The sequence below is a fragment of the Lactuca virosa genome, chromosome 4 (assembly GCF_052849685.1).
Source record: "Lactuca virosa cultivar CGN04683 chromosome 4, Lactuca_virosa_CGN04683_v6, whole genome shotgun sequence".
NCBI lineage: Eukaryota > Viridiplantae > Streptophyta > Magnoliopsida > Asterales > Asteraceae > Lactuca > Lactuca virosa.
In genome coordinates, this window is record NC_136429.1 from 306,891,761 (window position 1) to 306,907,532 (window position 15,772).

Consider the following 15,772-nt stretch of genomic DNA (forward strand, 5'->3'; position numbering starts at 1 on the left):
GTGTCTAAACAATTTCAGAATTTACAACAATAAGTCTTAATTGTTCAAACTAATTGCCAAATCTCACAATTTCAAACTATGAAGAGGGATGCTGTAATCATAATCGAATTTGAGAATACAATTTACACAATCGCTATCTCCTTAAAATTTTCCTAGTGAAAGAGTTTCCTCACAATCATTTTTCATGAAATGAAGAGAAACCTTATCACTTAGATTTTATGGTGTATGTGTTCCTATCCATGTGAATTTGTCATAACCATAATCATAAGACAAGGTTGTGACAAATCCAAACTCATATGGACTGAACTTGTTCGTTCCTAATTTCTTGCCACCTGGCAGCACAAGGGCCTACCATGCCTTCCAAGTTGTTGAACACATCACCCATCCAGATCACTGAACTTCATTGATCAAGGTGCTTTGCCTTATGCAGTCAAATGAGAACTCATAGAACTCACATGCATAGTCAACTCAACTAGAATGGCACAAAAACAAGAATATGTCAACACGATAGGTTACAAACCTCAAGTTGTGTGCTAGTGTTTAACAATAGGTTTACTCTTGATTAGTTCTTGAACTTTTCAAGATCATTTAGACTCCCACTGACCTCTTGACATATAAGATTCTCTTGTCAAGAAACGAATATTCAAGCGTTAGTGCAGGTTCTCATCAAGACAAACACTTCACACAATTGGTCCTAGTTGGTCTTTATCTTATCCAAGACATCACAACTTACCAATTTCAAATGTACAGGAATAAGAAAACATTTTCTATTCCACATTTGATAGGTGTCTTATAAACCTTCTTAAGATATGTCACTTAATGCACAATCTTGGAGTATGACTCTAAGACTCGATTTTGGAACAAAGTATAATTCACCTTTTGATTTTAACCATTTCAACAATTCCCGATACCTCTTCTTGGACATACAAATGCACCAAGGTGTCCTTAGAGGATCAACTGTGACACGGTTTCATAATCACTAAGTTAATCATAAAACACGATACTTAAGTACTCTCCCTTCTTTTTAGATTGGAGAAACTTTTATCTTTCTACCTAATTGATTCTTCCTGTTCGTTCTGCTTTACATTGAAACCTTTTCAACGATTCAGAATTACCCTTAATTTTGTAAGCATAACCATATTTATTAAACTTTTAGTAAATCATGACGAATATTCTTATCGTTATTTGTGATGGACTTGACCAGTGCACAACAGTGCGTACTAGATCCTTTAGTCCTTCACTTGACTCACATACTTATGTGAACAAGGAATTAGTCTTAATTCCCCAAATACGCTGGTTGTCATTCATCATACAATACCAGTTGCATGATTCCATGTTTCTGTCCAATTGAAACTTAGGCGATGAGAGTCATTCCTTATTTGGTAAATTTTCGACACTACCACAAATAACATAACTAAGAATCACATCCATTTTCAATATTGCTAATAACAGAAACATACAAACATCAATTTTCACAAAAGTCATTGCAAGGATATATATAAATAAGACAAAAATCAAAATTTATTTTATTTATAAAAACACGGAAAAACTTGTCCTTACAACGCAATTACAAATGAAAACTACGTTAATAATCATTCCTAAGCAATATATCATAACTCCTAAATAGCAGCTCAAAAATCCGATCATCGAACCATGCGATCAGAATCCATCTCTTCGCGACCAGATTCAGCTCATCCTTTAAGCTTCCTTTGTTTTCTTTGATCCAACAAAACATCAAAATGCAATCTTATCACATCATGTATTAAGAATCTACTAATAGGAACTTAATACAGTTAGATAGTGGACTTACCTGGAGCAGAGTCATACATCTTGACTCTCCCATCCTTTCGATCCTTCAGGTAGATATGGCAGCTTCGTAACCAATCCCCCTTCTCTTGGCAGTAGAAGCAAACAAACTCTTTTGGAATAGCACATGGGACAATCTCAGATTCAACCTTTCTCTTTACCATCCGGTCAAACGGTTTGACCTTGGCCAATCCCTTTCCATTGGGAAGAGTAAGTTTTTCTGGACTTCCAATGTTGCCATTGTCAATGTCCATGGAAGTTTGGGAGGTTGATCTACCAGTCAAATTTTTTTTACCAGTGTGCCAAATCATTGTTGATTCGGTAGCAATAAGCAAATAGGTAAGATCAATGAGGGTCACGTCGTGGTCCATCATATAGTAATCTTTAATGAACTCACTATATGATTCAGGAAGTGATTGAAGAACCAAGTCAACAACCAACTTCATGTAGACATTGACACCCAACATTCCCAATCTATTAATGTGTGACTTCATCTCCAAGACGTGTGCACACATATACTTTCCATCTACATGTTTGCTTGCCAATAGGCTTGAGTGACCTTGAACTTTTCAAGTCTTCGAACATGTGGGTCAGGGAGAATAATTGGAGGAGGTGGAGGAAGTGAAGAATGATTTCCATTTCCATAATCCAATCGTGGAGCATCATCTTCATGTGGAAAGCTTTTTCCAAAGGATTCAGGAAGACCATAGTTAGAATTTGACATCTACAAAAGGGAGAAATTCAAGTTAGTTGATTTAAGTCCTTAATATAACACCCAAATGAAATATTAAGGCTAGGACCCAACACAATATTCTACAATTCGGAAGAGGGATGACGTAATCCAATTGCAAAATATTTGAAGGTAGATAAATGACGATTTACCAATTTCCACCATGAAAAACGAAATTGAATATTAGGTTTTAAATGAATTGAAATTCCTAGATCTTTTGAGATTCATTGAACTTTTCAATGGCATGTTTAATCTCGATTATGCCCTTCAAGTTTGTGAATGGGATACCGTGGATCACAAACAAGGTGTGAATAACCATGCAAATTAGCTTGGTACTCTCGAAGACGTTTATCACCTAATCAATGTGCCGGTTAACCACACACGCTCCATTGATCTATGATAATCTACAAGCTACCCATTTCCATCCTTCATTAGTCCAATATTAGTGTGCCAGTTAACCACACACGCTCCACTAACGACTAACAAGGTGAATGTGCAATTTCATGGATTAGCACCAACACCACATTTTTCCTAAAGTAACTAAGATTTGGGAATTTATAAAAGTGTTTAGTTACTTCGTATTTCATTATACTTATAATGGAAGGTTTGTGTCATATCCTACCCGTTCGACTAACGACCCTCCACTAGTCAAGGGTGCGATGGGTAAGAGTGGATACCCATTCAATCGCCATTTTATAGACAATTTCCTTAAACACCCCTTAAAGACCAGCTTCGTGAATGAGGCCTACTAACGGTAAGACTGACTCTTTACTTATACATATATAATATATTAAAACTTTTAATTTTATATAGTATAAGGGTGTATTTTACACTTTTAAAATACTAGGTGGTTTAATCTATTAATAAATTAGACTTTTAATTTGATTAATCTTAAACCATATTGTTATGGATTTATTAATTCTCTCTTTTAATTAAGCACTTAATTAATTTAATAAAACCATAAGGGTGCAATTTGAACTTTTCAAAATACTAGGGTTTTAGAATTTAATATTTCAAAATTAAACTTTTAATCAAATATTCAAATTCCAAAACTTGAGGGCAAGTTTTGAAACTTTTCAAAACATTCTAGATCAAATTACAAATAATTTTTTTAATCAAGTAATTAGTGATTATCTAAATTTGACCTAATGCAATTTACTTACAAGATAATTAAAATCAAAAATACAAATAATCAAATTTTATCTTATAAAACAAGTAATTATCTTAATTTTGACAATTATCTACTATTTGGATTAGGATAATCAATACCATAATGAAAAAATCGGATTTTATCTGTTAAAAACGTTTTTGGTAATTATCCCAAGCCAAAATAGGTCAAAATCCCAAAAAATATGGCATCTGACCCTACGACTCGTGGAGCCAACTTTTGACGCGTCGAGTTGCTAGTGAACTCGGCGAGTTCACATATGGACTCGGCGAGTCAAGCCTCCAGATCCAGTTTTTCAAGATTTTCAGCTTTGAATGATCAAACATAGCATCAAATACATTAGATAAATAGCCTAGTCTCTGATACCACTGACGGGTTTTGGGCATTACATCAATCCTATGGTGCACATGCAAACCCTAAAGCTTTGGATCTAGTTTTTGTAATTGTACATGCAATACTCATCCAATGCTCATAAACCCTAGATCTAGCATACTATAATCGAAATTAACATATAATTAGGGTTTAGATCTTACCTTGATTGTTATGTAGCAATAACAATCACAAACCTTCTTGATCTTGACTTCTGAAAGCTTAGTGCCCCAAGTGTTGCACCTCTAATGGAGTCACAAACACCACTATCAATAAGGATGAACGAGAGAGAGAGAAAGAGAGAGAGAGAGAGAGAGGAGAGGCACAAAAAGTCCAAGATCTTCTAAGAATGCTTAGCCACGTTTTTGGGAGCCTTAAGGGTCCTTATATAGTTGAGGCTTCTAGGGTTACCAACTTGGAAACCCTAATCCAGTTGCTTAGTCCTTAAGCAGCCCAAAGATCCTTCGAGAAGGCCCCTTGGACGATTTCTATATGGAGTCTCATATATAATTCGTCCATTGCTTCCTTATGGATCCTAAGCCCAACATTGTAACTATCTTATAATGATAGTATCAGTTCCCTTTATTTAATTAAACTCTTTTGACCACAAAATTAATTCTAAATTAATTCTTGATCAATATTAATTAAATAATATGATTTCTCTTTTAATATATTATTCACATAACATATTAATTAATCATAATTAATCCTCTTTCTCCTTAATTCATCCTATTAGTTGCTATGGTGAAGGCAACTCAAAAGGACCATGCTCATAATCGGGTCAAGTACATACCAAAATATTTATGGGCTTAGACACCTAATCCAACAGAGATTACCATGGATTTCATTACAAAGTTGCCTCAGACTGCGCGCGGAGTGGATTCGATTTGGGTCATCGTGGATCGATTGACCAAGAGCTAATATTTTATCCCGATTCAGGAGAGTATCTTTGTGGAGAAGTTGGTTGAGGTATACATTAGGGAGGTTGTAGTGCGGCATGGGGTGCCGGTTTCGGTAGTTTCATAACAACAGGACAATTTGTTAAGATGGACTCTTGAGAAAAGGTTATATATGATTTATATTAATATATTATAAGTTCTAATATATTAATATGAAATCATATGTTTTAATTAATATTGATTAAGAATTAATTTGGAATTAATTTAGTGATCAAAAGAGACTAATTAAATCTATGGGGACTAATTATGATAATTAGTTATATTTATATGTGTTGGGCTTATGATCCATGTTGGACCAAGTTTATGTGTGGATACATAAAGAGTTGGGCCACATGAACCATGGATCATAAAACCCATGGGTATGGATTTGGGTTATACCCATGACCTTTGGAATCCAACATATAAATATGTACTCCTTAGCCAAAAAACGCCCACACAGATATTCTTGGAGTTTATGAGGTGTTTTGGTGCATGGAGATTCTCTCTCAAGAGCCACCTTTGTCCTAGGCGACTTGTGAGCCATTTGAGGCATTCATACTTTTGGTGCTAAGCTCTTAAGGCCAAATACAACAAGGTTTCAAGCTACATAAGAGGTATGTGATCCTAACTAGTTTCTTGTATGGTATATGTCAATTGCATGCTAGTTATAGGCTTAATACCTTGGAAACATCATTGCATGTATAATTAGTGAAAACATAGATCCAAGGTATTTAGGGTTTTATGTGCACCATAGAATGTTGTATTATATAAAACCCAACAGATACAGCAGGTCCGGAGTAGACTCCACACAACTCAGAGTCAGAAGAAGAGTTATGCCGACAAACGTCGATCAAATCTAGAGTTCCAGGTTGGGGACATGGTTCTCCTGAAGGTGTCACCTTGTAAAGGTGTCATCCGATTCAAGAATATGGGCAAATTGGGACCCATATATATCGGTCCTTTTAGGGTTTTGGCCCGGGTGGGCCGGGTTGCATATCTATTGGATCTTCATGAGGAGCTCAGTCGGATCCATAGCACGTTCCACGTCTCTTAGTTGCGGAAGTGTTTAGTGGATGATTCCGCAGTGGTTCCATTGGAGGATATTCAGGTGCATGACCGCCTGAATTATATTGAGACGATGTTGGTGATTCTTGACCGGAAGACTAAAACCTTGAGGAACAAGGTTCTTTAGTTGGTGAAAGTCCAGTGACAACATTGCAAGGGTTCAGAATGGATGTGGGAGCCAGAGGATGAGATGAGGGAGCACTACCCAGAGTTATTTAGAGCAGCGGACTTCGAGGATGAAGTCTGATTCAAGCGGGGGAGAATTGTAACATTCAAGTTTGGGTAAGTTCCTCTTTTAGTCCCTCATGTTAAATTGTTTTCAATATGGTCCTTTGCTTGTACGCGGGGCGTACTCTATGATTATGCTTAGCGTACTAGCCTCCTGATGATCGCAGATCCCATCCACATACGCTGGGCGTACGTGGAGTACGCATGGCGTATGTAGGCCTGGGATAAACCCTAATTTTTAGTGTTTATGCCCTATTTAAGCATCTTAAACTCACCTCCTGGACATTTTAAACCATCCTCCATATCTTCTAAACACTAATTTCACCCCTAGCCTTTGTTTTGGTGCTTTTGAGCTCTTGTGAAGAATTTTGGTGTGTTCTTGTGCATCTTGAAGTGGTAGAAGGAGATTGAAGACTCGTTCCTTGGAGTAGAGCTTAAAGATCCAGATTTAGCATCATTATTTCGATCCATTTGAGGTATAAAGTTCTTAGCTTGTCAACTCCTTGTGTAGATCTAGTTTGGTTATGGCTTATTTTGGTCCCTTTTGGTTGGTCCTTGTGTGTAAAGGTTGTTTTAGAAGCTTAGCCCTTAGATCTAGATGGTTTAGGGGTCCCTTATGCATAAAAATGCAAACTTTATGGAGTATTGTGAACCATGCATGTATTAAGACCTTGGTTAAGCTCATTTTGAGCTCTTGAGCCCCATTAAGCCATGCATGCATGTAAAGTTGCCAACTTTACGTTATAAGTCACCTTTATGGACCAGATCTGAGAGTTTGGATAAAGAACTTAGCGGGTTAAGTGCTTAATGGAGTAGGTTGGCATACGGGGGAGCACGAAGGGCGTACCAAGATGGCATGTTGTGCGTACTAGCCCAGATGGAGTACGCTAAGTGTACGAGCCGAGTACGCCACGCATACTCAGCAAATGGTCATTGGACTTGACTTTTTCGGTATTGGGTTAATGTTTGGGCTTCCATTGTTTGGGCCTTTCTGGATCATCAGACATCTATGTTGGACTTTGGACTAGCATGTTGGGCTTCCTTGGATTTTAGTCCCATGATGGGTTTGGGCCCAATTTGGAAGATTGGGCCATAATTGGGCCTTGGGTTGCAAAGTAGAATTTGGGCCTTCATAGTAGTTGAATTGGGCTTGGCATTGGGTCAAGTTAGATAGATGTTAAAATGGTGTTTTTCACTTGTTATGGGCCCACTAGATTAGACTGGTGATTATGGATTGGAATCCAATTAATAATTGGATGTTATTGGTATTCATAACGCAGGGATTTTTCGGACCAGCATGCAGAGATTTATCTGAGTGATTCAGTAGTTTGAGGTAAGTTTCCTCACTGTGGTTAGCGGTTCGAAGGCACCAATTCCGGCCCATGGTTTATTATGTTAGGATGCTAGATGTTTGTGTGACACTTACATGTGGTATGTGTTGGTATTCTTACCGGGCAAGGCCCGATGCCGGGCGGGGCCCAATGACTGTATTGTATGTTATTGTCTTTGTGATTATCGCATCTGTTTGTATGATTTATGTTTATATATTTATATTTATATCGGGCAGGGCCTGATGCCATGCGGAGTCTGATGATTGACAGATCTTTATATCGAGTGGGGGAACTCACTAAGCTTTGTGCTTACAGTTTTTAGTTTATGTTTCAGGTACTTCTGGTTCGAAAGGGAAGAGCCCGGGATGATTGCAGAGCATACAATACCTTATTCTGCATTTTGTGATTTACTCTGATATTTTATGATGTATTGATACACTTTGATCCATCTTGGTTTTATGATGATGTTTTGGATTACCATTTTATGAATTTAAAAATGAAAATTTTTGGGTCGTATTTTTGGGACGTTACAGATCCTCTTTAGCATCGAATTTCCGCTTCATAGAAGATATAAGATGTTTGTAGTACCCTTCTTCATGTTCATCGTCATTCCAATCAAAGAAGTTACATTTCTTGAGGACAAATTTGAAAAAATGGTCCCCGTGGTTGGCAAAATTCTGCAGTTTTGGTCCAAAACGAAATGTTTGTGCACCACTGGTCCAATTTTAGATACCTTATGTGGTTTTGGTCCCTATGGTTCGCATTTTTTTGTGTTTTTAGTCCATACCCAACCTAAAATGACGAATATGCCCTTTGATAATTCTTTTTTATTTATATTTAACTTTTTATTACTATTTTCATTAAAAAATAAAAAGAAAATAACACTACCCTACCCCTCTCTCTCTATCTCTCTCTCTCTCTCTCTCTCTCTCTCTCTCTCTCTCCTGGACCCACCCATTTCTCTCTTCCCAGATCTTTTTAATTCCACGACCAGCTCGGTTACCATTACCACCGCCGAACCGCCCGTCCTCCTCCTACCAGAAAATAAAGAGCGAAGATGGTGACGTCAGCGAAAAGGGCGAAAGTTTTAAGAAATCATCACCACTGGCACCATCCAGCTTTCTTTGTCACTAGAAAATACCACTGAAGCCAACCTTCTTCCTTCGTCGGTGGTTCCGATCTAAATTTTTTAGGTCTATGGTTTTCATTTCTGAGGGTTAGGGTTTCCTAACTACGACAGATGGTAGTGGAGAACGGTGATGGTATACGAGATTGATGGTGGTGGACGGATGTAGCCGGAGCTGCCTCCGACTTCCTAGCACTAACAACCTCGCCTTCGGCACTTCCATCTTTCCGTTGATAACTTGCTACGACATTTTCAGGTGGATCCAGCGCCGTTGGAGAACTAAATGCTATCGAATTGTCTATCACCGACTGTTGCAAAGGTTCCTGCGGCGTCGATTTCTCCGATGCACCACCATTATCAGCCTACAAACATAAAATTAAATCAAGGCTCAATCAAGAAGGGTGAAATTGGAAAAACGACGAAGAAAAGTGTGTGAAACTACGGGGGGTAGAGCATTTGGAACCTTTTGGCGTTTGGGGGACGGGGGTTTCTATTCGGAAGACGATGATCGTTTGTTGTTGTTTGATATAGATATGCTGCAACGCGTTGACACCATATCTTTGTGCTTTTTGTGGTCTTCTTCATCATCTTCGTCCTCTCCAAGAGAGAGAAACTAAGCGAGAGAGAAAGAGAGTCTAGAGAGGGAGATAGATGGAGAGAGAAACTGAATGAGACGAAGAGAGAGAGAGAGAGAGAGACCCTTTTCTCAACTTTAATTAATGAAAAACATTTGAATAAAGATAAAAAAATAAAACAAAACAAATATAAGGGTATACTAGTCTTTTTATGTTGATAGGAACCAAAAATAATAGAAAGATCTAATTTTGGACTAGTGGTGCACCAACATTTCGTTTTGGACTAAAAACACATAAATTTGCCAACCACAGGGAACATTTTTGCAATTTTGTCTTTCTTGTGCCTAGTCTATAAATAGCCAATCCATTAAAAATGCAAATGCTTATATTTAGATAATAAATAAAGATTAAGGAAATCAGCTGCCTTTAAATGTATTAATGAAATGGGTTTCATTCACGATTACAAAGATTCCTCAAGAAGAAAATAAAATTAGGGTTTTTTTTTTTCAAAATACAAATGTAGCATGATTGGATTTTCACGAAGAAACACCACAGTTAAACCCTAAAATTTATGCTATAACGAAAGTAGCATGATCATGATTATTGGGACCTACCAAACTGTTTCGACAATTCTAGAAAAGCCTCCCAAGGTTTGTTATCTTACAACACGTTTGTTCTTTAGCTGGAATGTTGCAATCGCAAAGCTTTAACCCTTTCTCGCATATGAACACAAGTCACTTGTAGCTGATTCCTTGAAGTAGGTGAGGTAGAAGACATTGTTCTTGATGATGGCAAGACTTGGTGGAGAGGATTTGACTTTTCACAAAAGGGTAAGTAACATTTTAATAGTGGTCCGATTCAGGGTTTCAGTTAATAAGGGTTGTTGGACGATTCACCTTCTTCGTGTTACACGTAAGCTTATTGGACACATCACCCAGCCACATAAGTAGTGGCACTGGTAAACCGTCTAATTTTTTTTGAAAAATGGTGTAATTAGAAGGTAAAAATGTAGTTTAGTGGTCTAATGTACCACAAAAAAGCCATTAAGCACAAACCCGAGTTTTTTCTTAAAGGAGAGTGTAAGTATCAAGCTCTTTTAACGTACTAGTCTAACACTTAAAGGAAGAGAAGAGAGAAATGAAGCAAGTGATGGTTTTAAATGCATGGATTAATAGGTTAGTGAAGTCCGTTTACATGCTTATATACTTAATGTCTCGACCTTTAAGACAACATACCTTCTAATGATCAAAAGCATGGACCATGTAAGATGTATTAGAGGTCAAAAGCAAGGAAGAAAAAGCAAAGCAAACTCAAAACCCATACCATTGGAGACACTCTAAATTAAAAGCTTAAGTACTAATTTTAGTGATGGAAGTATTAAGGTTGTTCATTGATAAGCAATATTGTATTATTGAACAATTTAAATATAACTATATGTTCCGAGTAATTGGATTTTTAGATTGTCTTAATTTATTTTACCAAGAACAGATTGTTATTTTGAATTTCAGACTTTTGATTGATATATATATATATATATATATATATATATATATATATATATATATATATATATATATATATATATATATATATATCAAGGTTGTAAAAATCGTTCGGCGGTCGACTGACGTTAAGAGATTTATCGGACTAGGCTGCGATTAATCGGAGATTAATCGAGAACCCTAAGTTATTAATAAAATTATTTAAAAAATAAATATATACTAAAAAAATAAGTATTTGAAAATTTTAAATTTTAAAAATTTAAACTTTTGAAAATTTTAGTATTAATTTTTAAATTTTGAAAACTTAAAAGTTTGAAATTTGAAAATTTTGGTGTAATATTTGAAAATTAAAAAATTTTAATTTTTTAAATATTTCCTGTCTATGACCACCAAAGGCCGCCAAGTTCGATTTTGACAAATTTCCGCCAAACACCGTAATCGTAATCGGTTCAAGGCCGCCAAATGATTAAACGGCCGCCAAGGCCAATTTATGTAACATTGATATATTTATATATTTGTTAACATTTTTTAAATAAAACTAGAAAACGTATAAAAAAAGAGTTAGAATAATATAAATTTTAATTCACAAGTAAGCCATGTGTTTTTATTTTTTTTACTTGAGTTTTTTTATCATTTATAAATAAAACATATTTATGTTAAGTTAGACATATTTTGAATGAATTAAATTTTAAAAACTAAATAACGGAAATGTGTAGTAACATTATAATTTGGTTAGTTCGAATCGTATTTTAATTTATTTAAATTATTCGGATCTATATTTTAAAATACTTAAATAATATATTATATTGATTCGGTTTACAGGACAAAAATACAAAATGTATGTTACGTTAATTCCTACATATCCGTTTATTCATTTTATTATCCGTCTATCCATTTTAAATTCTGGTGACTGTATTAAAATATAAGAAATTAAATTGTCTCATACTTTTTCTGTCTATATATATTCTTACCCACTAATATTATGACATGTGTTATCATTTACCAATCAATTTAATTTGATTTGATATATTCCTAATATATTCTTAATAAGATAGTTAAAAAAATATGGAATTGTGACACTTATAATAATATTACTGGGTAGAAATATTTATAGGCATAAAAGGCAGAAAACAATTTAATTTCTCTTAAAATATTATCACCTTGACACATGTTATCATTAACATTAGTAAAAGTATGAGTTTGAAGAAAATATAGAAAAATATTTAATTTCTAAAAAATTTGTATAATAGCCGGTATACAAAATAACCATTATAACACTATAACACGTGTAGGAAATCTGTGATTTACTCAATTTTCAATTTTTCATTATGTTATTTAAACATATAAGAATAAGTTCACTTGTGTTTTTGCTTAGAACAGGATACTCTTGGAATCTACTGGGCATACGACGACAATATTTGCTAAAAGGATCAAGTACCAACACCCTTCGTGGATCTTCTTCCATTTCGCCTTCTTATATATACCAATGCATCAACTTCCACACCATCAATCGGTTGTCCTCTTCATTCAAATCTCCAGGATAAGCACAAAGATGGATTTACAGACCGTGGCACCAATGGGATCGGCGGCAATTGCATTTGGTGGTCCGGCGGTGGCTGTTGCCGGTGGTATTTCTCTACTGTTTCTCAAAAGTTTTCTCTCTCAGCAACCTGGTAATCCAAATCATCTCCCTTCTGTTCCCGGTAATCCATCACCACCCCTCCTTCTCTCTTTCTTGTTCATGTCCATTTTGCATTCTAGAAAAAGGTGTTTAGCAAAATTTTATGTTTTTGAAAGCCAAATTTAGTCATATGTTTTCTATGTGAAGACGATGAGTGTAAATGAAAATTGCAGCGGTACCCGGGGTGCCATTGTTGGGGAATTTGCTTGAGTTGAAGGAGAAGAAACCTTACAAGACTTTTACAAAATGGGCAGAAACTTATGGTCCTATTTACTCCATTAAAACTGGAGCCAGCTCCATGGTTGTCGTTAATTCGAATCAGCTTGCCAAAGAGGTGCTACACATATCATTTATATGAATCATGACTGCGAACTAAATATGTGTTTATATTCGAAGTTAGAGTCATTAGTTCTTTCTTTAATACGATGCCACAGGCTATGGTGACCAGATTCGATTCCATCTCAACCAGAAAGCTTTCAAAGGCATTACAGATCCTCACAGCCGATAAAACCATGGTCGCCATGAGCGATTATGACGATTATCACAAAACTGTCAAACGCAACTTACTCACTAGTATCCTAGGACCAGCTGCTCAAAAGAGACATCGCGCCCATAGAGACGCCATGGGTGATAATCTTTCAAGACAACTTCATGTTTTGGCTCCAAATTCTCCTCAGGAAGCAATAAACCTCCGGCAAATTTTCCAGTCTGAACTTTTCACGCTAGCATTCAAACAGGTGATAGTTTTTTTGCTAAGCTATAAGAGAAAGTTTGAATGATATAATAAACATATATAATGTTTCCAGACATTTGGGAGAGATATGGAAAGCATTTACGTGGGTGATCTTGGAACCACCATGACAAGAGATGAGATGTTTCAGATTTTGGTTGTGGATCCAATGATGGGTGCCATAGAAGTCGACTGGAGAGACTTCTTCCCGTATCTTAAGTGGATACCCAACGCCAAATTGGAGGAGAAAATCGAACAAATGTACATCCGAAGAAAGGCAGTGATGAAGGCCCTGATTCAAGAACACAGAAACCGGATAGAATCTGGAGAGGTATAGCATGTTACTCCATAGTTCTTGTACTCACAAATAGGATATTATTTGATAATCTTAACCTGATTTTTGTTTTCTCCCTAAATAAGAATTTGGATAGCTACATCGATTACTTGCTGTCGGAGGCACAACCATTAACCGAGAAACAATTGCTGATGTCACTTTGGGAACCGATCATTGAAACAGCAGATACCACCATGGTGACAACAGAGTGGGCAATGTATGAACTCTCAAAACACCCAAACAAGCAACAACGACTCTACAATGAAATCCGAAATGTATGTGGGACGTCAGAAAAGATCACCGAGGAGAAGTTGTGCAAGATGCCCTACTTATCTGCTGTTTTTCACGAAACACTGAGAGTTCACAGTCCAGTTGCCATAATCCCATTAAGATATGTACACGAGAACACAGAACTCGGAGGGTACCATGTTCCTGCTGGGACTGAGGTTTGTTTACATGATCACGACCTTATTAGTTACATTCATATAAGATATGTGGAATCCGAGATGATGTCTCCAAAGAGACCATGACATGTTGGACACCGACAAAACAAATGTTAGTTTTGAAATGTTGTAATTAATCATATGATGTTTTGCAGCTTGCCGTGAATATATATGGGTGTAATATGGAGAGGGAAATCTGGGAAAACCCTGAGGAGTGGAGTCCAGAGAGGTTTCTTGCGGAGAATGAACCAAACAACATGTTAAAAACAATGGCTTTTGGAGCGGGGAAAAGAGTGTGTGCCGGGGCGATGCAGGCGATGTTGCTTGCTTGCGTGGGGATTGGGAGAATGGTTCAAGAGTTTGAGTGGAGACTTAAAGATGATGTTGAAGAAGATGTCAATACGCTTGGGCTCACAACACAGAAGCTTAATCCGATGCTTGCAGTTATAAAGCCGAGAAACTAATTACTAAAAGGAAATTAATACCATGGATATCTCGGTTACGATTATACTTGTTTTGGAGAAAACTTGGTTTTGTAATAGTTGAGAGGTGGAGTTTGTTGTAGTTTTAAGTGTCATTAGGTGAACAAAACTTGTCTTTTGAAAGGACATTGTTCTTCTAGTCTAAGCATATCAGGATTCTGGTCCATATAATATAATCAAAATTCGAAATAACTGGATGTTAAGAGTTGGTGTAGTATATGACTAAGACAAATGATCCGATATGGAGGATCTTTTATTGATAGAATTCGAATCAAGTTATAAAAAATAGTTATAGCTGCATGGCAATACATCATCCAAGAGTAATGTCTACACCAAATACTATCTTTGCAATGAGATATTTAATATAAAAAGTAATATTTCCACTACTCAACCTATCAGAGACAATATTCTGACATAAGCATACCGGACAACTTTTATGTATCACTTGTTAATGTCGCATATCAAGTCGGGTTACATGGCCAAACCAAGTAAAGAAGTTTTTTTTTTTTTTTTTCATTTGTTATTATCTTCTTGCTTTAGTTTGATAGAATGAGTCGGACCCAATTTCTTACCGGTCGGTAAAATGCATATTAGAGGCTTTAAAACCGAATTACATACTTCTAATTGTGATATCAAGCAGTCAAAGTATGACCATACTCGGTTACCAAGTCCGGTAAGCCGCATATCAAACAACCCCTTATTATCTCAAACAAAATTTTGTGTATATTGTAGGGTAAGACTTTCAAATCTTATTTATTAACAATAACAAAAGCGAATTGTCCAAGCATTTCTACAATATCTCATTTATAATGGAACCACAATAAGTAACCATTTTCTTATTGAGTGGTGTGATACTTGTATTTCTTATATTTTTTGTGTGTGTGTGTGCACGTGTGTGTATGTGTGTGTGAGAGAGAGAGATTTATATATGTAAACTTCATTATTGATAAGAGTGAATCACAAAGAGAATATATACATAGAAAAGAAGACACAAAAGCATCTAACTAAATCTAACTACCAAGGCAACTACAAACTTAAATAAAAAACATGAAATTACTAAAATGCTTTTAGTTAGTAACTGCAACTTATCTAGTTTATGTACAACATGTTGGGGTGAATGTATCAAAACTGCAACTTATCTTATGAATAAAATGTCTTCTACGATTATTGGTTTCTAAAGTCCTTATAAATCCTAAACAATCTTAAACCAAATCTTACACATATCAAAGCTTTTGGATGCTTGTGCTTTGTTAATACTTCTATA

At 36.0% G+C, this 15,772-nt stretch overlaps 1 protein-coding gene across 1 annotated transcript; it reads left to right on the plus strand.

Moving 5' to 3' along the window:
- Positions 1-12,230: 12,230 nt before the first annotated feature.
- LOC145108452 (ent-kaurene oxidase-like) lies at positions 12,231-14,697 on the plus strand. Its single transcript, XM_079045478.1, has 6 exons — positions 12,231-12,541; positions 12,693-12,853; positions 12,954-13,256; positions 13,326-13,580; positions 13,670-14,029; positions 14,182-14,697. The coding sequence occupies exons 1-6, from the start codon at positions 12,325-12,327 to the stop codon at positions 14,488-14,490; spliced, it is 1,605 nt and encodes a 534-aa protein (XP_078901604.1). The 5' UTR covers positions 12,231-12,324; the 3' UTR covers positions 14,491-14,697.
- The last annotated feature ends 1,075 nt before the right edge of the window (positions 14,698-15,772 follow it).